At 40.5% G+C, this 25189-nt stretch overlaps 1 protein-coding gene across 1 annotated transcript; it reads left to right on the forward strand.

Annotated features, from left to right (window-relative positions):
• Positions 1–1036: 1036 nt before the first annotated feature.
• Positions 1037–22088, forward strand: LOC141801498 (potassium channel, subfamily K, member 13-like). Its single transcript, XM_074684547.1, has 3 exons — positions 1037–1948; positions 14751–15538; positions 21450–22088. The coding sequence occupies exons 1-3, from the start codon at positions 1612–1614 to the stop codon at positions 21603–21605; spliced, it is 1281 nt and encodes a 426-aa protein (XP_074540648.1). The 5' UTR covers positions 1037–1611; the 3' UTR covers positions 21606–22088.
• Positions 22089–25189: the final 3101 nt, after the last annotated feature.

A 25189-nucleotide genomic window follows, 5' to 3' on the forward strand; every position in this document is an offset into this window, starting at 1 on the left:
TACTTAGACTATTTTTTTCTGTCCAGCTACTGCAGATAAACCGTGATACTGCAGTTTGGGGTTGTTAATGTTGAGTTTAGTTACTTCAGATAAAAAAAAAAAAAATCCTTTTTATATTAAATCTTTTGTGGATGTTCTCTGAGCTGTTGTATTAATTTAGATCAGAAGACAATACACTGTGAAATCTTATGAAGCAGCTCTTTGATGCTTGCATGAACAACTCATAGAGTATATCTTTAGAAACACTCCACTCTGAAAGTGCCTCTAATTTTGTCTTATTGTTTCGACAAACACTCCCAGGTCACACTACATGCTGAGGAGATGCTATTCATATGCTCCTGCTTGTTGTGTTATGTAAGAACAATTTAGCACACAGGATGCTGACTTTCATTAACCACCTCATCTTGTTATGACATCAGGAGAAAACAAGACGCTCGTAATCCAGTTACTAAGTTATTAAAACAGCACCAAGATTTTAAAAATGAACCACCAGCTCTAACTTTGAGCTTATTTTCACGGAGAAGTTACTCTTTGATAGTCACTTTGATTTTTTTTTTTTTTTTTCTTTGGAGCCTTTGGAGTCTTCTTCCTGCCACATATAGGAGGACAGAATGTTCTTTTTGGCTTGCTCAGCACAACAGTAGTCTTAAAGATAAATTTGGAAAGTAAGAATAGTTTCCCCAAAAATAAATATCACTATTTACACTCAAATACTTAGAGTTAAATCTACATCATCCAATCCTGTTTAAATGAGGACAACTCATGAACATGTGACCTAAAAAGACTGTTTCCCTCTGATGGTCCCCGACGCGTCCACATGTTGTCAAAATCCCAGTTTTACAGAAATAGCTCTCTTGTTGTCCCTGTGATCCTGAATAATTTATTTCAAAGCGTCACTCCGTTTTGACATTTGCTCACAACGTCCCCGGGTAAGTACGGACAGGCGCATAAATCCGCTCATCAGAGCTCCAGAAAGGTCAAGTGATATCGATCACGCTATGCAAACGCGCGCAGTATTGTCAGAACCAAACCTCAACGGCCAGAATCAGGTCGAACATTTTCGGGACAGTTCAGGTCTCATTATCAGATTCCGCTTTTTACAAGCTGAAATGGGAAAATAGCTTTGAAATTTTCCAGAAAAGCACGTCAGACCACGCATATAAAGTTATGCAGGGCAGAAGATGTGAGTTCATCCTTTAATCATTGGGCAACCCGCCGCGCGTAAAACGCGCGCTCAGGGGTGGAGACTTCTTTGGAGAGGCTGGACTGGAGAGCGCAACAGCACGACTCTGCATCCACAGGTTGCGTCGTGGCTCTCTGCTACTCTTGATAGTACATACATAGATGAGGCGGTGCGGATAAACTGTGTGGTCGTCAAGGGAAGCATCTGGAATGGTTCTGGAATGGCGTAAAGATGCCTGTAAATAAAACCCTGCATCCACAGCTTTGGATGAAATAATCACCTGTCTGAGCCATCATCTTCCTGTGCGCAGGACTTTCTGTCGTTAAAGCTTCTTCCCTACGTTTCTACCGTGGACTGTGCGTTCTTCCCGAGAGCACAATGCCACAGGTCCGTCTCTACAGCTGCAGCCCGGTGACAACAGAGACATAATGGCATGTAGGAGCGGCTGCTGCTGTGGCTCCGGTCCAATAAACGAGGATAACGCGAGGTTCCTGCTGCTGGCATTGTTCATCATTATCTACCTCCTCTGTGGAGCCGCCGTCTTCTCCGCGCTGGAGCAGCCAATGGAGCGAGAGGCGAAGGAGCGCTGGGCGCAGAGGTTCGAGCACTTTAGCCAGAAGTACAACCTGAGTAAAAAAGATCTGAACAACTTCCTGAGGAGCTACGAGGAGGCGAACGTGGCGGGGATCCGCGTGGACACAATCAGACCTCGATGGGACTTCACGGGGGCTTTTTACTTCGTGGGAACTGTGGTGTCAACCATTGGTGAGAGAGGGTGAATGAAAGTGGCGTCCTCACATTGTTTATAGAAATATTGCTCAGACAGCTTATCATCTTTCTAGAATTGCGTCTCACACGTGACCACTGACCATTTTTCTCAACTTTTGTGAGTGGGTTTATGTTTTGCTTTTTTCATTTTCTGAACGTGATTGATTGGCTTTCATGTAAACACCACAGTGCGAACTTTTCAAACACGACCTAACTGTAATTAGATTAATGGACCAGATTGGATCAAACTTTAACTGGGACTGCATCTGACTACTTGTGAATTACTACGTCAGTCATTATTAGGATTAATTAATGTTGATCTATAGAATGTCAGAAGGTGGTGAATCATTTTCCCTAGAGACACAGTGACATCCTCTGGTTGAACGACCATGTTAAGATCTGATTAATGTAAAACTAGAAGATGACATAATGCAACAACCACATACGTGATTTTATTCTGAGTACAGGAATAGATAAATAAATCAATGCAGCTCTCTGGTGAAAATTGATGCTGTGTGTGAGCATAAAGCCTCTTTGTTAGCACAGCTGACACAACAGATATCTTCTGATCATCATTTCTGTGAACCACTGAACAGCAGCCTTGGGTTTCTTGAAAGGCATAGAAAGGCTATAGAAATCCAATATATTATTATTATTATTATTATTATTATTATTGCAAGTAGTAGCAGTTGTAGTAGAAGCATCTTGTGTTCAATTAGCATTCAAAGGGTCTCCAGATTATATTTTGTTTCTTTACAGATTTTTTTGAACGCTGTCACGCTGATCACACAACTTGACAGAGAGTGACACAAAAATAAGAAATATTGGCAGGGAGGGGGGAAGGCATGGGCTAAATCATGTCATGACTCAGAATTGACCCCTGACCTGTGTGATGAGGTCTGTAGCTGCCGTGCATGGGGTGCATGCTCCACCAGCTGAGCTAAACCAGCATCCTTGGATTCATAGTCTTGACCGAAAGTGACTCTTTCACCTCTTGTTATCCTCAGTGGGATCAGACCTCTGCCCTGCTGAGAAAAACGTGTGGACAGGTGTCAGAGCAGATAGAGGATGTAGCGTGAGATGCCATGGATGTTGAATAGCCACATTAAGACTCAGCATCAAAATGAAGTTCTCCTTTCTAAGCCAGGTCAAAGTCATAAGGTGTTTGAAAATGAACCGGGTTTGATAAGTTAAAATTCTAGTACATTTAAAGTAATTCGGGGAATATCTTAAAAGTGTCTTGGACTCTACTACAACAATGGGTCAGAGGGTTCAGTATCATTTAACTGACAGAAAAAGACAGGTAGAGGTAGACTTCAGAGCAGGATTTAGACCTGAGAACAAAGCTGTGCTTTCTGAGCGCTGTCTGTGCTCAGGACTGTCTGTGAGCATTAGAAATGTGTGTGTCAGTGTAGTGAAAAGACACAGAGCTCTCCCTCTACCCAACAGTGCTCTATAACAATAAAGCTTTTGTTGGCGAAACCTCTGATTCGCACTCACCTCCATCACTGTTTTTGTCCTGTCAGCACCTGATGAGCCGTGCTATTTCAACACCTTTGATCAGACACAGTCGATTTGTAATGATATACAGTTTGACAGTCCATCTGATTGAAATGAGTTAGAGTAATGAAAGATCAGATTTTGTCAAAATGCAAACTGTACAGAGCTCTCGTTCCTTTTTATTGACTGATTTCTGTGCTGGATGGATTTGGGCTCAGAATGAGGTGTTTTTCATGTAAAACCTGAAGCCTCTGACAATTCTGAAGATGTCTTTTTCACAGAAATTATCTTCCCCTTTTCTTTTCAACCCTCGCCCAATTTCCTCAGACTGCTGACAGAGTGGCACAGATCTCCTGACATATTTCATCATTGAAGTAGAATCCTGAGAGGTGGTGGTTCAGTACGAGGTTAGAATTGAAATAGACAGCTTGAAAACGATTTGACATACTGTCCCACAGTCAATGACCACATGAACTCTCTCAAGCGTCGTTTGATGTCATTATTGATGTGACCTCCTGTAGAAACACTATGATGCTGTAGTATCACACTGAATCCAAACGTACAAATAGATCAGAGAAGCTGTCATGATTTGCCCTCTTTGCCAAATGTTAGGCCTTCTGTTATCTCACTGTTTACCCTGCAGATGTAACTTTAGTGAGGCTCCTCACAGACTTAATATTATCCTCTAAGAGTGGGCTGTGTGTGTCAGAGTCTGGTTTGGATGAATGGATGTAACCATGTTTAGTCAGATGATGTCCACATATAAGAGCGCATGTTGAGATTTTCACTTGAGATGGGTATCGAGAACCGGTTCCTGTTAGGAATCGATAGGAAATGGTTCAAACCTCACATAATCGATATCATTCGTCTTCATGCCTAACGATTCCCTAAAAGATTCTTTATATTCGACCAGAGCTACCATACCTTTCATCGACTTTTCAGTCCAGCTGTCTTAGCTTAGCAGTTAGATAACAATTGTCCTGATTCAGGATTTTCCTCTTTAAGTTTTACTTAAAAACTAAACACACAAGATTTCGATTTTGTACATTTAACATGTTATACATTTCAGGTATGTACCAAATTTACTGAAAACTGTATCAAAATAATAGCGCTAGCTTGATGCTGACACGAAGAATGGTGGTTGGTGTATGTCGGTATTACTTTAGTTTTACTACAGAATTCAACTTTCAACACAGAAAAATTGTACAATTACTCTTAGTAAATAACACCTAGAACTCTAAATGTCAAAATACTAACAGGCAAAATAGAAGAAAACTAATCTTTGTAGACTTGCTGATGCTAAAACCATTAAGTTTTGTTTTTATTGTCTCTTTATGTTTATTTTGCATACTGAAAGTGCTGTTGAGTACTTTGAAAAGTGCTATAAATGTATTATTATTATTATTATTATAATTATTATTGTTATTATAAGTTACATGCCAGCTCATGGCAGACTTCAGCATGACCACAGAAAACACAGGCCCTGTTTACATGACAATGTTTCATCCGAAACACTAAACGCTAAATGCAGTGAAAAACAACAGTACTGTTGTATGCACTTGCATGAAGCGGAGTGTGATGTCATCGTGTCTACTGAAAACGGCGGCTTACTATTAACGAGGCAACGCTGTTGACAGCGTTTCAGAAAAATTCCACTTTGGAGGCCTTTTCCAAAAGTTTGCGTTTAAGGTCGGCTGAAACGCAGTTTCTGTGTTAATGTGAGGCTGAAACACAACAAAACTTTTGCGGTTCAGTCGGTGGCGATTGCTCTAAGACTGCAAGGGAAGCTCAGCTTCCCCTAAAATGTCCCCCAAAATATGCGCTAGAAATCCTTCATCTTTTGTTCAGAATCAGCTACCTATCACAGGTAACTGGCTCCACCTCCTTCTCATTCATCCCCGCAGAGTCTCAGCGATTTAACACAGTCGGAAGCTGAGCATCTTCTGACTTCAGCGGGGTAGTGTAGAGTGGGTTGTTCCACTGTTGAAACTGGACGGTCATTGGATAAACGCTGGGCTTTGTCCCGCCCATTGGACGCTCAGTGTCTCTGGGGGTCTAGGCAGTGGGCTGGCCTGGATGCTGGGCTTCTGCATGATGATTGGATGATCTGTTTGAGACTGAATCCCTTTGTGATTGACAGTGAAATGAGCCAGTCAGAGATCTTGAAGTATAACCCTCCACCGGAGCATCTTCTCAGTTGTTCTGGATTGATCCGGAGGCTTTATCGATCCCCAGTGAGTTTACTTTTCTTAAAACAACAAGGGTTGAGAGAACACTGGTAAAATCCCTGGAAAAAACATCTGGTTGGTACGACAGGGTCACAGATCATTTCCTTAAAAAAAGGAACGGAGGGTAGAAATTTACCTTTGAATAAGGCCCTAAATGTTCTTAAAAACTCAAACAGTACATTCAGGTCATGTGACATGCAAATTTTACTTGTTTTTATTTATATATGTGTAGAGATTTCCAAATCCATCAACCAATTTCGTAGTTATTAACTGGAAAACTCAAATGTTGTTGACACAGAAAACCTGTAAAGCTACTTTTGGTACAGAGAAAATTTACAGGTGGAACTGATAAAGAAACCGATGAAGACTTGGATCGATAAGCTGAATCAATAAGGGCATTGGTATTAATGAAATACCTGTCTCTAATTTTCGCTTGTGTAAATATGTAACGTAACAGCAAAATAAGTTTCAATTTCCAAGATTGAAATAATCACACCTCGTTTGGTCAAATGACCTCCTAAAAGTGTTTGAGTTTCTGAAGTCATTCGCACGTATTCTTTGACTATAATGGGAAAGCATCTGTGAGAGTGATAATCAATTTTGCAGCCTCAAGGACGGGACTGTGCAACAGAGTTCAGATGAAATTAAAGTGGCCTTGAGGACGTTTTTCAAAGTCAGGGAAGGAACATATGCACACCAACGTAAGTCCTCGTGCCCAAAACTCCACAGCTGAAGACACTGCATGATGGGGGAGATGTAATAAGATGGAACATTGTGCCTAGATTACTGTCAGACTTGACATTTAGAGGAAATGCACTCATTCCTCATGCTGTAGTTGGAAAAGAAGGTTGGAAAAGAAATCTTTTTGTGAAAAACCTGGTACTGGAAGTAAAAGTCCATTTCTCAGTGACAGACAGAGTTTGGTGAATCACAGCAGGAGCTCCTCTGCAGCTTGGATGAGTGTGAAAGTCTTTCAGTTTGGGTATAATTATGAAAGTATTCAGTTCACTGATCAAAATTTAGATGTCAAAATGAGGCTGTGACTCAAGTTCTTTTCTCTAAATCTGAAGATAAATCTTACAAGAAAAAACAACCCTAGTGTGACTGTTCTGTTGAGTGTAAGCTAAATATTGCAAAAAGCTGAAAAACTCTGAATAGTTGAAATGTCTTTGCGAGGCAGGGGTTTATTTTGAGCCAGTTATGCAATTTTGGGTGCGTGAAACTGGGTCCTAGAGTGGATTCTTTTGAAAACTTGACTCTTCACATGAAAATTGGCAACCTGTGAATCCTGTGAAAATGCCTGTTTGCCTGCCATGTCTGTTATCTTCTGGCATGCATACTTTAGTGTTTGCAGATTATTTTCTCTAAGTTGTCCTATAGCTGCAGATTTAAACAAGAAATAAACACTCTCACACAGTGACGACTGCATTTTTAATGTTGCTATTATGGTCTAAACAAGGCTTCAGGGATCAACAGTGATCATCCAAAACATTATGACCACCTACGCAACCCAGTGCAATCCAGCACAAAGCTCACCCTCATCGCTCCTGTAACAAAGGCTTTTCATTTGGCACGGTCAGGAGGTGATGATTGTACTCCATGCTTATCACTGAAGTCATCGTGGGAGGTGGCGGTGCATTGAAGCTTCACTCATATGTAGAAAGGTGTTCCTGATATTTGGCCTGCTCAGTTAATGAGGGGTACCATGGTGCTGTGAGACACTGTCTGTCAATTTGTGCAGACACAATCAGGGAAAGAAATCTGTGACAGGGGAGTCAACTTATGGCTCTGTGCGAAAGTTTTGACAGCCAACTATAATTTCTCACACGCCAGAAATTCATGCCCAAGTCTGGAGCTGTTGATCAGACTGTAATTGGCACTGCACACTGTACACTACACCATGTACACTACACACTGTGCACTACACACTATACAATTTACAGCAAAAAACACGGTGAAGCTGATATTCAGCCCATCTTTAATGTTAGTTATACAGCTAAAAAAAACTGGGTCAGACAAAGCTTCGAATCACACAGTTAGCCCAGCCTAACACAGCAATGAATGAGGCTCATTTTTATATTCTGGCTTTTACGTCAAGCATTCGAAATTATGTAGAAGCTCATCTCAAGACACTTTCTAAGAGCATTAACAGACAGGTCCAGACTTGCTGTTTTTTTATTATTAACAAAACTAACATGAAAACAAGACAAGGAGCCTGATCTCATCGTAACCCACCATGAGTAGAGACCTTTATACAGTGGTAAGAACAAACCCCTTTTACAGTCAGAGCCAGACTCATGTTGGACAGACATCTGCCGAGGCCCTGTTGGGCAGATAGGGTTTGTTTGGTATCTTGAGCTCTCTAACCCCTGCCTCCAAAGCAGTGAATAAGCTACAGGAATAGAGAGTGGGGAGACAAACCTTACTACACAAGAACTGAACTGAACTGCAGAAACCCATATTTATGTATAATATAACATGGAATCACAACGTCTGTAACCCCTATGGTATATAGGGGTTACAGACGCAGCGCAAAGCCAAAGAAGTCTGTACTTCACAGTCATGAATTTGATCCATGGTGCTGATTCATAATGTCATTATCCTTCATTATTCTTACTGCTAATAATTAAGTTAAAAAAAAATGGGGTGAAACAGAAATCATGTATTTTTATGTGTTTCTGTTTTCCTTCAGTTTGACTATTTTTTGAAAATAATGTATTTTATTTTTGTGCATATTTAAAAAACATTATACATGAAAATGTTACACACATAATGATATTTTTTAATGAGTGGTTGAGAAAACCAAATTTAATTTTTTCTGATTATTATTGTCATCGTTGTTGTATTTTATACTTTAATAGTCCAACATGTGACAGACCACCATATCTGGTAAAAAAAACAAAAACAAAAAAACAGTAGGTTTGTAAAGAGTGAAAGTGATTGAAGGTTAAGTTATTGATTTAGTGTGAGAGCTATCACCAGTAGACTGCAACAGACAAGCACAAGAAAACCCTCAATGAAGCACCACACTACAGATTACAGAAAACACTTAAATATTGTCTGAATCTTTGAGGGTCCAAGAGTTTTTCATGTTTAGTTCAGGAAAACTTTAAATCAAAATACTGAAAAAGCAAAAGAGACTTGCAGCTCCACAGCAGCTCATCCCACCAATCGCTGCTCAATAAGGTGAGCAGGATAAAGTCTGAGTGAAGTATGTCAACCAAAGGGGGTGGGGCTGGGGTTTGCTTTGTTTTTGACAGGTGCATTTGTGGCCTCCAGGGATTTTACAGCCAACCTTAAGTGGCCACTTGAGGATCTGCAGTTGTACCACTTCTTCCAATGCATCATATCTGGAGAGTTGGGGGTTGCTGCTTGCTTGATCATCATTAGTCTAGGATGCAGTCACATGGGTATACCATACCGTGCTTAAGCACGCTTTGACCCCAAAGCCCAGTTCATTTGTCCAGTGTGACCGCAACTGTGCCGTGCTTAAGCACGATTCACTTCTCTGCTTCGGCATCCTTCAGAGAGGTGGGCTTCAGCACAGTTCACTTCATGCACGAGCACAAACACGTGGTGTATGATCCATAGTGTATGATCCATAGTGTATGATCCATGGCGTATAATAGCGATCGGTCAATTGGCTGTGGGATGAACGACCAACCTCGGATTGAATATAAACCTCTGATTGGCTGGGTGTTTTCTGTCTAACTGGCTGAAAAGTCTGTCAATCTCAGAGCAGGACAGATCATTTTGTAGTTTTGCACCAAATACCTCAGCAGAACCCGCAGTACGATTTTTTGATTTGCACTTGTAGAAAACGGAGAATGTGTGACTTGTGGGGAGGATTCAAGTGGTTATAAGTAGCGATTTGTGTTCCTGTGTTAGAGGACACAGCTATTATCGTGGTAAATTATTTCACATACTTATTGCACAAGTTCACATTCAGATCTGCACATATTCAAATTCTCACATCAACATTGCTTCATACAATACAGGTGCACCGGTATGTTTTGCACCTAGTGCGCTGCAACAATAGGTGCAAAATATGAGCGTGTCAGTGTTGAAATATGTGACTTGTAGAAAAGGATTTCTGCACCTGTAAATGTGATTTGTGCACCTGGAGTTAAGATTTTGTAAATGTGTATTTTTGTGTTGTATTTGAGGAAAGAAAAAAAACGGCCAGTGTGACCGCACCCTTAGAGTTGCTCAACGACTGAGCAGCAGGAAATAGCTATGTCAGAAATAGATACATCTGTGTCAGCACCTCTGAAGCTCATCAGTTCAGTGAGTCTCAGGAAACCAAGCTTATCAGAGAAATCTGCTTGAAACATGAAATTGAAGAGATGGAAAAGTGTTACCACAACTGTTTTCTCAGTAACTCCTCAAACGAAAAAAGATGCTTTTTTTTTCAATATTCTTGTTAAATTATCTTGTGTTTGTGTGGCTTCATTTTGTGGAAAAGTCAGGACTGTGTCACCCCACTCAGCACCCTCCATTAACACCAGGCATGTTAAAAGCTTTCATGCAAAAAAAAAAAAAAAGCGGTCAGCCTGACACGGCTGCCACGCTGACACGATAATACACAGTTATCTTTTCTTTCTTCATAAAAGGTTTATTTTATTAAATAGATCAAATGACTCATCAGGATGGCATTAAAGCGAGCTAACAAAACAAGAAGAAATGAAAAACACATCGATTGAATCCAGCTCATTTGGCTTTATTGTCGTGTTTGAAATAAAACTGCAATGCCCAATTAGCACCTCGAGAACAACTCTGGATATGGAGGCAATCAAATCTTCCACAAGATGCCTGCCTCTGGCACAGTGGAAATTAGTCATATTGCATAATGTGTTTTTCAGGTTGGGAAGTACAGAAACAATCGTTTTCGTTTTTTATGTGAAAATATAAACATTTTTATATTTCATGTTATCGACTTTATCTCAACCAAAGCTGCCTCACCTGTGAGAAATTTTTGAACTCCACAGCAGTCTTAATCACACAGAGCGAATTGAAAACTGAAAAGGATCTGAGACATAGTGCATGATTGAGCTTTAAGTGTTAAATGAAGGATGGAAAGGGGACACGATGGACCTTTCACTCTAACCTTGCTTGCACTTGTCATTATCATCTCCCATCATGAGTGTACGTCTCTAAGTGCGTCAGCTCACACCTGGAACCAGGCCATGTCTCCTCATGCGTCATATCTGTCTACTTCTAGTCAACCTTTGCTCTTAAGGCAATTAAACATGTTTGTATTTTCACTTAAGATTTTATATACTTTTAAGTGGGGCAAGCTCTTGCAGCAGAAAGAGAAAGGGAGAGAAGGAAGAAGGATCATTAATGTGTACAGTTGTGTCCATTCTTTGACCATTAAAACTGCTTCCTTTCAAGGGATGATGAAATGCTGCAGGCTAAAATTGACGTCTGAAAAAATTAATAAATGACCTTTCCTCTTTTATCCACGCTGTTGTCAAATATTGAAGAGTAGTGTGCAGTATACCTCAAGGAATAGATATGGATGTAATATGGCTCTTGTTTCCTTCCATCTAACTAGCACATGCTTTGAATGACACATTACAGTAATGGCTTGCCATAAAGTAGAGGCAGGATATAACCAATATACTTAATTATTGAGATTTTATTTGCTGCCGCTTATTAAAAACATTTTTTTCCACCTTAAATTAATATCGTCAAAAATATCAACAATATGTTGTCATATCAGTTAAAAAAAAAAAAAAAAAACGTGCTGAGAGCTGCCAGGAGAAGTTTTACACCCTGATTGTTTCTCAACAGGGTTCTTTGGAGAGTAGAGGAGGAAAACAGAAAGAAACAGAAACTAAAGCCCTGTTTACACGACAACATCGCGTCAAAAAACGTTAAAATTCAGTGAAAAAAAATCTGCGTTTACACGGAAACTACTGAGGGACTGAAAACGCTGTAGTAAGAATGCCAGGCCTGTAGTCGGCGCCATAACTGTCTTGTCCAGAAGTGGCTTTCGGCAGATTTCGACCCAAGTAGAGTTGGGCCGATCATCTGGTGTGTTTGGGAATGTCAAGTGCAGAAGCTTGAGCAGCAGATTCACATTTTGTTTAACAGTCAGCAGATTGAGCAGAACATGCACAACACGGTGGTCTGCGACGATCGTAACGGTACTGTTGTACTGTTGTATGTGCTCACGCAAAGTGGAGTGTGACTGAAACACTGGCTTGCTGTTTACACAGCAACAGTTGGCGGCAGAATTTCAGAAAATCCATGTTTTCAAAAGTTTGCATTTTAGGTCGACTAAAATGCCGTTTCTGAGTTATCGTGAGGCTCAGATGCAACAACAGTTTTGCGTTTCACCCTAAAACCATTGTTGTGTAATTGACCCCTAACAGGAAACAGAAGTCATTAAGCATTACCCCAGAAATCGGGTCAGAATCAGATTTGTTGCCAAGTACTTTCCACAATAAGAGGAATTTGTCTTGGGCTGCTAATGCCAAAGCCAAAAGAGAAGAAAATGAAAAACAGTTCAATTAAGATAGAATTAAGAATATAAAAAACAAAAGTGTTTGCATGCAAAAATAAAGTATAACAAAATATAATCACTGAGAGAAAATGAGATTAAAATTTGTACATCATAACTGTTAAAGTGGGAGTTGTGCATGAAAGTAGCTAAAAGTTTGCGCTTAGAATCAAAATAAGAGTCTGTTTCCACCTTATGGATCTTTAATGTTTAAACAGTAAGTGTCAGGGTTCACTGTTATGAACAAAGTAAATGTCCTTCATTCTGATCCTGCTATTTAAATCAAACTCTGATTGACTATAGATACACCAAGATATCATATAGGTCCTTTACATGTAGCTTCGCTGCTCACACATGGAAGGCTTGTCTCGTCAATGGGACAAACCTTCAAAAAACACAAAGTGAGTAAGATTCAGCCAAAATAACGATCTCTTCAGGCTGGTACTCTGGATAGTTTAAGTCATTTCTAGAGACCGATTCACCACTCAAGTTAATGTCATGATTGATTATTTGTTCAAATTAACATCAACTGTGTGGAGTCAATACAACTAACTCATGACCCCCCGACCTAGTTGTGTTCAATTTAACATGTTTGATATTTGGGATTCTGGTCCTTCTGCCTTGAACGAAATACCAGTAACCAATGAGATGAGCAGAATGGGCTGTGTCATCATCCAGATGTTGAAGCGTCTGCATGTTATAACCCGATACAAAGAACGGCTTCAGTGTGAATAGATAATTTTCTACCGGCACACTCTGTACAGGGACTGAATTTTTTTGTGGCTCTGCAGTTTAAAAGATATTCAGATGATGAGAGGCACAGCTGAGCTAACTGACGGATGGAGGCTCAAAGCCTGCCCCATTTCCAATGTGACTCCCAACAACAATTTGCTTCAAAACTCCTCATCAGAAACAGACAGGTGACATCAGGAATACTACAGTCAAGGAGTGAGCCAAGGATTTGCATTTCTACCAATCTGAGCTGTCTCTGTGTCGTTGTTTCCTACATTTTAAAACTGGTTGAGCTCTAAAAATCATCTGGTGTGTGACTTAGTGAGACAAAAGACAGAAAAAATCCTATTTACCTGAGCTTTGCTTTTGTTTGGGTGAACGTGTGATTTTGAGATCTTCTAAACTGCCGTGTTGGAATAAAAACCAGTGTGTGCTGCTAGAGAAATTAGCTAATCAGGCTTTATTGTTCCAAGCTTTAAACATGTTTATTTCTGCTCTGTCATGGCTTTTTGGCTTGGTGTGTATGTGGTTTCTTATAACTTCAGTGAGCCTCAAGTGGACGCTCCCTGGAACTTAAGATTTAACATTGCCTCTCTCTTTTTAAACCTGAGGTTGCTGCTTAGTTGTAATATGAAAATTGCCCTTCAAAATGTCACAAATGTGTGCAATGATCCCCAATTGACTTCAATAGACAAAGAGCAAAAGTTAAAACATCAGTGAGTTTCCAATACATGCATATAATAAGGGATCTATCAATCTATAAATCCACAGAGGGATTACTTAAAGGAAGTGCTTGAAATTATGATCTATTTTAAGTCCACGAGGTGTCAGGTTTCTTAAAGAGTAGATCCAGTGTTTCCTCCTGGAAAGAGTAATAACTGTGATAATTCCTCCTGGAGGAAGTGACATTTCAGTGCCAGATTATCTTAGAGAAGGAACAGGATGATTGATTTCATTAAAAGTGCTCAGTATTACGCCTTCATTACTCACTATACAAGGAGCTTGGAGGCACAATGTGTGGTTAGTGTTTGTCACCCAAGTATTATGATTAAATTAAACTGAGACAAAGTAAATCATCACAGCTTAAAGACACTTGAATGCAACACAGAAATATTTTGTGTATAAAAAAAAAAGATCTGGTCTTAAGGAAATCTGACCAAATGTCTCCTTAATGCAGCTTGGATGTGGGTTCGGGCTGATTCACACCTGTAGTTAGAGTTAAAGGTGCATTCAAAAAGAAAGAATGAGAGAAAGCAGTCCTGTTTCACACCTTTAGATGTTAAATTTTGGTCCTTTGCCATTTCACACTGGACAAATGACTCAGAAGTAGATGGTGCATGATGACATACCTGCATTAAGTTAAGTGGGTTCAAGCTTTTACAGAAATCATAAAGATTACTTTAGAGTTCAGAGATGTGCTTTGGCTGAAAACTCCTTATGAATAGAAAAAAAAAAAACGTGTAGAGAAAGTGTCACTAATGGCAACCCAGTAGTTTGTAGCAGTTGTGTAACTAACAGGAACAGATCAGCATCTTTGTTCATGTCAGAGAGGATGTGGGTTTACTTTGAAAGCCGATCGGAGCAGCTGTGAGCTGCGGCCACTCTTGTCTCTAGGAAAAATCTATTCATTTACTGAAAGCACTGTGTTTGATTCACAAGTGCATTTAAGAGCACTGGACATTGAGTTAAATCTTTCCTTGAGTGAAAGTAATGCTTTTACATTAAATACACCTTTGATACAGATATACTTTCAGTTCTGTGGATGAATGAGGTGAATCAAAGCTCAGCTACTCCCAGCAGCATTTAAAGGTTGTCTTTTTCCATACTTCAGGGTTTGGGATGACAACTCCGGCCACCATCGGAGGAAAAGTCTTCCTGATGTTCTACGGCCTCCTCGGCTGTGCTGCAACCATCCTCTTCTTCAACCTCTTCCTGGAGCGTGTCATCACCGTCATCGCTGTCGTCCTTAAATCCTGTCATGAACGACGACACAACAAGGCCGTTCTGCCGCATAACGGCCGACGAGCTTCAGATGGTAACAGAGCAGGTGTAGCTGGAGGAAAAGGTGGGGGAAGAGGAGCAGATCTGGCGGGCTGGAAACCCTCCGTTTACTGTGTCATGCTTATTCTAGGAGTAGCAGCCATCTTGGTTTCCTGCTGTGCCTCACTCATGTATTCTGCAGCGGAGGGATGGGGCTACCTGGACTCACTCTACTTCTGCTTTGTGGCGTTTAGCACCATTGGTTTTGGTGACATGGTGAGCAGCCAGAGGGTCGTCTACGAGGGCCATGCCACCACTGCTTATCGCCTTGGCAACTTCCTCTTCATCCTTACAGGGGTCTGCTGCATCTACTCCCTCTTCAACGTCATCTCCATCGTCATCAAGCAGGTCCTCAACTGGCTGCTGAGACGGATGGAGGCCCCATGCCGATGCTGCTTCCCCCGTAGGGGTCACCACCCACACAGGCACCCCCGACGGAACGTGGTAGCTCCAGGTCACTTACGTGCTCGTAGGGACCCCTCTATTGAGACAGACGCCATCAATGAGAGCGAGACTGACACCGGACGCAGGATGTCTGGGGAAATGATCTCCATGAGGGACTTTCTAGCTGCCAATAAGGTGAGATCCTCAGGGCTGGTGCAGCTTGTGAGACTTTCAACCTGTTTGATTCAATCATGTGCGTAATTACAAGCAAGATATTCACTTATCTCCAGGAGTAATTTGATTAACCGCTCAGATGAGTAGGAGGAAGAACAATGGGTCAATAATCATGTTTCCATGTAGTCACGTCTACCACGTTCATTAACTCTTTATTCAATCTGTTCCATTCCCCCCCTCCTCATCAGTTGTATTGAATCTGAAATGATCTACAGTAGTTTCCCTGCAGCGCTGTCAATACAGGACTCCTTTTGAACCATGACTTACAGAAAATACAATTTGACAGCCTGAGCACACGCCCTATTACTGAAATCAACAAAGAAGCCTGCAGGAGTTAGCAGATAATATTGAAAAAAATGTAAGTTTCACAGCAAAGTTGAGAGGCTTGGTAAGCATTTGCAAGTACAAAAGTTATAAACCATTCTAGAAAACTGTGCAGGGCCCCCAGTGATATTTTGAAGAACATCTGTTCACCCTACAGCAAAATCAAATGTGATAAGCTCCCAGTATAACAACATGACTGAGTGAACAAACTTATAACTTAAGTTTTTTCTTCTTAAGACTGATCATTTGGCTGTAACTTCAGGTTTAAATGTTTGATGTTACAAGAGCTTCAAGGAAAATGTAATGCAAGGTACGTTGAGGTATTTCATGGCTCTCCTATAGGTGTCACACACACCAAATCCATTGTGGGAGACTGGGGTCAACTGTCCATTATGCTTTTGCTATCCATTTATATCAATCCAGCTATCCATCTGTTAAGATGTCAAATCAGGTACTGTGTTTAGAAACTGATTAAGGTAGGAGAACAAAGCATGGTGGTGTGCTGTTACTATAAAAACTGATGGAAGACAGGTGGTTAACTGTCTCACTGTACAAACACTCTGAGATCAACGGTGAATCACATTTATCAGATGATTGTAATCCACACTTTAAAATAAGATTATCAGCGCTAATATTGCTGGTTACAGGCTATTTTAACCAGGACTGGATTGATCTAGATCTCTATGACAACACCACGCCATTTGACAAAGTTTAGTAAAGAGAAGAGATAAAACACAGAGATCTGTGTCTTATCTCTTCTAAAAATGATTTTTGTGACTAATTTTGTTTTGATGGTGGACACAGGAGCCTAACTGTCAAATAGAAAATGACAGAAGAGCAGAAGAAAACTTAACAGGAGAGTGATACAGCCCGAGCTAAAGGCTAACTAGCCTTTAGCTGGGGCTGTATCACTCTATAACACAGGGACTAAACTGTTTGTGATAATGTTGATTCCAACCCACAGTCAGCAGTTATTCTGCAGTGTTATGTTCAAACTTGAGAGTCTATCAATAAATGAGGAGTGAGGTTATGTTAGCTCTGCTTGGTAGATGACTGGCAGGACATAACCAGGATTTACTAACATTACACATTACAGACATGTCTTAGAGCACTGGACAACTAGCTGTACTAAATATAAACAGTTACTAAACTACTTACAAACTGACTGTTTTTACTTGTTGTCATGTTTGCTGACAGATATGTTGGAGCACCAGGCTAACATATAGCCAGCTGCTAAAACGTTTGCTTGATGTCACGTTTCAAACCGTAGCGCTATGTAACTGAACCGACAATTATCTTGCCTTGGTGCGTTGTATCCAGTAAAAAGTTGTCTAGAACAAAGAAAATTTGTTTTTGTCCGATCTCCATATATTTCCAAAACAAACACACTTCACTAAAAGTGATTTACAACAGTGTGAGAAGACTCCAGGCCACAAGGTGGCAAGGGAGTGCAATTTAAACAGATCTTCCTCAAAGCATCTTTAATACAAAGCTTTTCTGAATAAGGTCAAGTGCTTTTCATAATAAAAATAACAGCAAAATGACACACGAGGATGAGATTTAGACCACAAAAAATAACAGAAAATCAAAGTAAAAACATCCAACAGTTAAACATTAAAACAAACCATAAAAGATGCCTGCCTGTGAAAGAGTAAAGCAGTGGTTCAAGGATTAAAATAAGTCTAGATAACATCTCCTGTGAAAAAAAAATCAATACACTTGGGTAAAAGAGAATGAAAAGAGGACCAAGTCTGCCAATCTGGTGTCCTTAGGGAGATTTTTCAAGAGGGTGGTGCTCTGACAGAAAAGATCTGGTCCCCTTTAGTCCTCAGCCTTGATTTTGGTTCAGCAAGAAGAGCCACAGCTTTAGACTTCCGGCTATGACACATATGGACGTTTGTAGCTTGAACTTCCACCAGATCTGTGTTCTGTCTATCTCTGCTCCACCACAGCAGGAGAGCTGATGGTTTCTCTCCAGTCTGCTTTGTCCCAGCTCTGGCAATCCATAGTCCCTCACAGCAGATATCTAACACCTCTGGTTTTGCTGGACACTGGAACTTGTTTTTTAACTAGCGCCGGGCAGATTTTGCAATCTAGGGTTCAGACACTGAAACACATAAAAACATAAGGTTCATAAAACAAAACACCCTGTGTTGATGCAAGGTAATATTTCTCTTGGTGATAACAGAAACACCCTCATAATGAGCAGGGACTGGCCGATGGTCAAGAGGTCAAAGGTCTCTGAGGCCAATAAGCAACATGGATGAGGAGAAGCTCATCGTGGAGGTAAAATTCTATAGACTCCATAATTATCCCAAAATATCCTCAGCCTTGTGACTCCAGCTGTCTGGCAGAGATGCTTTGTGCTAAGCATAGCCAGTGGGTGTTGGGGGACGAGAGAGCACAGAGACAAACTGCAACAGAGTGGAGACACACTGAACATAGATCTGGTGTTAGCAATGCTAACACTGGAGATCTGAGCTAGAAAGCTGTGTCACTGCTCAGATGAAACACTACAGAATATGTCAATGAAGACCAAAGCATGACAGACGCTTTAGCGGCAAGTTTATGAATTAATAGATTTCAATGAAAAACTCAATGTCATGAAAAAAGCCCTTAGTTACAAGGTGAGGAGGCCTTTTCACATTGGCTTTGAATTTTTCCAGTGTTTACTGACAGAGAACATACGAGATAGACCATGGTCGACAGTGTTTTGTATTCAGATAAAAGCCATCAGTATACAGCTTCCATAAACATAAACCACAAACTATATCTCACCACTGTTTTGCAGTCTACACACAGACTTTGTGACAAATGCCTCTGAATACCAATGATGTTACTCATTTCTTTCATCGCCTCAGCAGCACTCATAGCCACTCAAAGGTGTACACTGTCCATACATTTCCGTGATGGCCTGCCTACTTTTCATCGTCAAGTGGACTGAGCGTAGAGAGCCGCTGAATGCTAAAATTATTTCAAGATGATTCAGATTCAAAACAAGAACTGAATTTTACCAGCTCATCATCATATTGATTAAAGAGCCTGAGGGGTCTTGATTGAGAAAAAACTGATGGCTACTATCAAGGTGTTGTAAGGATGCGATTAAAGCACTCTCAGAGGCATTACTACTAATAACAAGCTGCCTGAGTGATATTTGATATCATAGATAACCTAATAAGAATTGTGTTTTCTTTGAACTGCTAAGGTAATGTCTAATGTGATGTGCATTTCAGAGAGGAAGAAGAGGAAAGCAAGGAGTGAAAGGATGTAGACTCAACAACTTAGAGTGTTGCTGCTGCACATTTTAAATCAATATCAGCTGAACATTGGCCAAAATAATCTTGTTTTATAGCTGGGGTTGTGTTGTCGAGTTACACAATGAAGAATTTCTTTAATACCAGCATCTTCTCTCTGAACACTGACTCATCTTTAGAAATATTACACTCTTGGTGAGCAGTCCAGACCAAAGATGAGGTCAGATGGTTCAATTTACAGAGGATGGTTAAATCCTCCAACAAAACAAGCTGGACAGTCTGAGGACACAATTCAGTGCAATCAAAAGACTTAGTATAAAAATGATTGGAGAAGTTTTAATGTGACCCAGCGTTACTTAATATTCACACATCCTCTTATCTTAGGTTCAGGATTCAGCATTGAAGACTGATACATGTCTTGTTTTATTTTACCTGGTTTGAAAAAAAAAGTCACCTCATGTAGAGTCATCTCTCTTGATTTGCATAATTTTCTCACAGTGGAAATGCAGTTATAAGCCACAGGAACGGTTTAGTTCCTGGAGGAGGAACTAACCTGACCAAAAGTTCCTGGTTGGAAAGTACCTATACATGGCTATTAAAAAGCAAAGTTATGAATATGAATGTTTGTAAGGAACTTTCTTTTCCCTTTAGCAAGACGAAACAATAAAAAGCCAAAAAATAACTACTATAGAATAGAATAGAATAGAATAGAATAGAATAGAATGTACTTCATTAATCCCTAAATGGAAATTCAGTCACAGCAGCAATATGGGAAGTATATAGTGCAAAAATAATCAATAATAAATAAATAAATTGACATAATAAGTGTCAGCCAGGGGAAAAATGTCCATCACAGATGACAGCTTGGCCGTAATTCTCCAGTCACAGGGCCAAAGACTGAGCTGGCCTTCTTCACCAGTCTGTTCAGCTTCCCTCTCCTTTGTCCTGTCTGCTTAGAGTAGGTAAAATCCTTCAAATATGGTACTTGTGTGCGGTGTTAGCTCCATTAGCTCCATTAGCCATGTCTGTGAATAGCATGGCTAGCTAGTCCATCTTGCTAGAGCTAGATTTTACATTCCCCATAACGCTGTATGGAAGGACAGGTCTAAGTCATCTCTTCTTTGCTTGTCTCCTTCTGCTCTGCTCATAGAAAACACCAGACCAAGCAACGGTTAGCATCGACATGCTAGAGGCTGCTAACAGAGGAAATCTTGTGTATAAACAACGCCACAATGGTTACATGTAGGATCTCCGGACACACACAGGAGCAAAAATAAAGAGTAAAAACACTACAGCAAACATTATTAGTTTGGTGTCAATAGCCAAAAAACGAGACGTAAAAACGTAACGTCAGGCTCTAAATACAAAGATGAAGAAAAAGATGAGAAAACAAAGAGGGAAAAAAAACAACCAAGAGATTTGCTGTAACAGGCAGCCACTCATGCGACACCTAACCAACATTAACCAGAGGATGATAGGACAGTCGGACTACAGAATCCATGACGCCCCCCTCAGTGAGAGCTTGAATTAGCTGAGGGGCGCTGAACTTGGTCACCTATATCTGCAACAAGAAGTGTGCTGTGGGTACAAGTTCTCACTATCTCCGTGCACCTTTCTCATTTTTACTGTTGATTTTAAAACCCTGGTGTGTATCAATAACCCAAGTTTGATATTTTATTTTCTTAGCTCAGTGTCTGTTTTGGCCTTGTGTTAGACACGTTTAGTAAGATCAGACATCAGATATGAAAACACAGTTTGGAGTAACATGAACCAACTGCAGTAAAAAGTTTTTGAAAAATTTCAAATAATCTAAATTGAGAAATGATTTGTTTGACACTCTTGAATCTAGTTACAGATTGTTCTGTTATTTCGCTAAAGTGAATGACAGGTGGTGTCCATATGTTTGCACATAACTTGATTTACACTGTATATTGAGATGTTTCTTGGGGATAGAGATCCCGTGAGTCATGTTGCTTTCTCTACTAAAAATATGCTTAATTGCTTTGTACATGAGTTGTCGACTTTCTCCACAAAGTGCTTTGTTGATCGGCTGTGTGGGAGTGTAAATACCTGGTATCTGCCAGTCAGACTCAGACAGAACGCTTTGTCTTTGTTCCTGTCTTTGTTCAAACAAAAGAAGAAGAAGAAAAACACCATAAGGTGGCCTCACATCACACCTTGAGTGACTCAAGCACATTGTCTTCTTGTTTCACAACACCTCACAGGTTGTACTCAACAATTCCAAACACAGACAGCAAATATGTCCTCATCTGTTAATCTCTTTCTCTCTGCAGGTGAATCTGGCTATTATGCAGAAGCAGCTGTCTGAGATGGCCATCGGGCACCCGCGCCAGTCGGGCTGTAGTTCACACCAGAACGGTTTCTCAGGAGGGGTGGGTGCCCTTGGCATCATGAATAACCGACTGGCAGAGACCAGTGTGGACAGATAGGAGGAACAGTGGGACTCCTTGCAAGAGGCTGGCAGGCTGAGATGTAGAGAACAAATTGACACTGAGGACCGCCTTCTAGGAGAGAAAAAAAGAAGATCTGGGCGGTGAAAAAGACTGAATTTATGAATACATCATATCCATCAATGAACAAGCAGAGTCTCTATGAAGAACAGCCGTAGAATCAAACTGTCTCTGCCCACTTCCCTGACAAGAACATGGCTACATGAAAGATGCATGATACTCTGCCGGAGCATCACATCTGGACCACGCTCTGTGTGCTGAAATGTGCTCCTCCCCAAGGAATTCAGTTTCCATGGTGATAAAAAAAAAACTGCCTAGGGCTGTTGTATCCAAGCCTTAAAGACTTCATGCTACTTACACTTAACCGCTTTCTTCAAGTTTGACTCATCCACAGTACTTCACAATACTCTGTATGGCTGTTCATGCGTCCAGACCGTGTCACTAATGAGGAGTAGCTTTAATAAAAAGGGTTTTTCTCTGTTATGTGTCATGCATCTGTTTTTACAGAGCTTGGTGTTGTGTGAAAAACAATGCACAACACACTGTTCATTCATATCTTTATGTTTGTTTACCCTCAACTCAGCATACAATGAGACCATGAATCAGACTTTTAACTCCTGCAATTCACAGCTAAGAAAAAGTGTTTCACAGCTATATTCAACGGGCTCCATCTTTGGCACAACAATAAATAGCAAACAATGCTTCTACGCCTCCAAAAGAAATCTCATTACAGGCTGAAGAGAGCAATCTTTAGACGAATCGTTGCTCTTCTGAGTTGGATATGAGACCTGTTCTGTGAGATAGCTGTTTACCTACAGATTTCTGCACATTATCCAGCACAGATATTTTCCCTCTCTGATTATAGCCAGGCCTGTAGGTGACCTAATCAACATCAATTGCCTAGAAACAAGTCAATTCAGGAGCTTATTTGACCTCATCTCAGTGTAGGGTTTATGCTTTTGCTCCAGCCTGGATTCATAGAGCAATAAAAGAGGATGAGGTGGTTTGTAGCTCGCCTGTGGAATGATTCAGTCCTGTGACGCCTGAGAGGAGCTGAGGAAGACCAATATGCAGACACTACATTAAATTTGATTGAAAGAAATAGTAGAGACATCTACATCAGACATGAACCTGAGTGGAAATTACAGCGTGAAATCCTCAAGGCTGCACTTTTGACGTTACCAGCTGAGCTTTTGTGACTCTCACTTGACTTGTTTCCAAGAAATTGAGATGAGCGCAACAACATCCATTAGTGTTGCCTTTAGGACAGACAGCAGAGCCAAAAAACAAAGAAATAATAAGCTATAACAGTGTTCTAATGATTGCACAGGACTGCATGGTTATTCAGAAGGGTGTTCAGTGCTTGCTGAGTGAGAGTACTATATGTGAGTCATCTATCGTGAAATCCTTTTCATTTCACAGCACAAACTGAGAAGGAGGAGGTGAGATCCAGATGGTACTTAATGAAACATATGCAGAGCCAAATATGGATCAGCAAAGAGAGAAGAAAGAAAAGGATGTGCTAAATCCCTCCTTCAAATAGTTATTTGAAGGCGAAACCAGTTACCATGATGGACTGTCAGGCCTGGATTTGTTAGCATGCTAAAGAGGTGAGCAGTAGGCACGTATTAAAGGTTTTTTTTACAGTTTGGACCACAGCGTTTATTTATAGCTTCTAAATGATGAATAGTATATGGACTTCTACCACCAAAGCACTTTTTCTAGTGTTAGAGCTCTTTTATTCAACTCACCACATTCACACACTAATGGAAGAAGATGCCAAAGAAGGGGAGCATCTGTATTTGGAAATCACTCACAGGGCTGCACCTTGGCCTTGTAGCATCCTTATTTGAGTGTTTGAGCGTTTTCTAGTACCAGGGTGATCTCTCACTCTGAACTGCCTGTAGATGTGAGTGTGTGTGTGAATCGTTGACTGTCTCTACATGTTAGCCCTGTGATAGACAGGCTGCCTGCCCAGTGACAGCTGCAATAGGCTCCAGCATCATGTCACCCCAAAAGGGAAAAACAGTAAAGATAATGGACTCATTCAAATCCACACACTGTGTCACCAGAAGACATTTGGGGTTCATTGTTTTACCAGATAAAACTTTGGCATGTGACTGTGAGAGCTGAGATGTAACCTCTAACTAAGGGACAACCTGCTTCACCACTGAGCCACAGCTTCTTTGTTTAAAATTGAATATACATTTGCAAATTTAAAGTTAAGTAAAGCTGATGTAGCATTAGCTTGCCACCTGAAATGCTAACTTTAAGGCTTTTAGTGAAGTGCTATCATGTGGTACTAAACACCCACCAAAACTGCTCACTGAAACTTAGTACAACATGGATCCATTAATAATGGGCCAGCTGTGTCAAACACTTGATTCTGATTGGCCAGAACTCCCTTGAAGGTAATTAGTTCAAAATAGCAAGAGCAACATTGGACGGCCAGATCCTTCTCATGATATGAAAGAAGTCCAGCACATTTATAAAGTTAAGGATTTCACCTGTTATTTTACTCACTGTTGATCTGTACAGCACAAAACAGTAGATTTGGGGCAACTGATGAAAAAAGAAGCAGACTGAAGAGGGAAACGGCTGAGAAACTAACAGGAGCTGTTTGAACACAGCTGGAGCTCATTGGAAGAATTTTGAAGGAAACATACAACATGTTATGGGCCCTGGTGGATTGAGAAGAAAATGCCTACAGGAAAGTTAAGATACAGGAACTTGTGCAGGTACTGCTTGTATTTTCTGCATCTGTAGACTTTTTTACTGTTTGTTAACAGTTACAGCTGTGTGCACATTTTAGCAACTGAAGTGCAAGTAGATTTGTGAAGCAACGTAAGGGAGTTAACCACCAAAAAACAAACTTTTTTCCCAAATAAAACCAATTTGACGGATAGCAAACAACTCATGGGTTCATGAGGAATCAGTGAGTGAATAGAAGACATTAACAAGTGGACAAACATTCAGTGGATGGAGGTTTCTAGTGGAGAAATCCACCGTGTACCCCAGAGAAGAGTTTAAACAAATGAGTCACTCCATGCTTGTGATTGTAATATCCACTGACACTTACCCGATTGTGAAATATGAAGACATAAGCTTGTGTCAATAAACCAGAAACCCTCCCAAATCAGAAAGAGCACAATGACAGCTGAGTCTGCCTTTATAAACAAGGTTTCATGAGACTTGTGGTCAAAGCTTGTTACCTGAGGTTGGATAAAGGAGACACATTTAATGACAGCTGCAGACGTCACTGGTGTTGCAGTGTGAAGTGTGACCCTGATAACTGGTGTCATGTTCAGCTGGGAGTCATCAGTTAGCACAGTCACTCTTTGGTTCAAAACAGCGGTAGCGCTGTAGCAGTCAGAACTTGATAGAGGTTGACTCAATGATATTGTATCGTTTCTGACAACTGACTACAGAACAATCAGACATTTTTATGCTGTTTACAGTATTAATTTAGTGTTTAAAGAACGTTAACTCATCTGAGTGAATGGAGCTAAACCCTGCCTTTATTGCCAAAATGCTCATGCATATTTTGATGATGTTGACAGTAA

Source organism: Halichoeres trimaculatus, unplaced genomic scaffold (genome assembly GCF_033239565.1).
Source record: "Halichoeres trimaculatus isolate MK-OKI-2021-1 unplaced genomic scaffold, fHalTri1.1 fHalTri1_scaffold_13, whole genome shotgun sequence".
Taxonomy (NCBI): domain Eukaryota; kingdom Metazoa; phylum Chordata; class Actinopteri; order Labriformes; family Labridae; genus Halichoeres; species Halichoeres trimaculatus.

Excerpts from the sequence above, each read along its gene's own strand:
- LOC141801498 (XM_074684547.1), top strand. The coding sequence starts at position 1,612 with ATGGCATGTAGGAGCGGCTGCTGCTGTGGCTCCGGTCCAATAAACGAG. Across the intron at positions 1,949-14,750 it reads AACTGTGGTGTCAACCATTG|GGTTTGGGATGACAACTCCG; the intron begins GTGAGAGAGGGT and ends TCCATACTTCAG. Across the intron at positions 15,539-21,449 it reads ACTTTCTAGCTGCCAATAAG|GTGAATCTGGCTATTATGCA; the intron begins GTGAGATCCTCA and ends TTCTCTCTGCAG.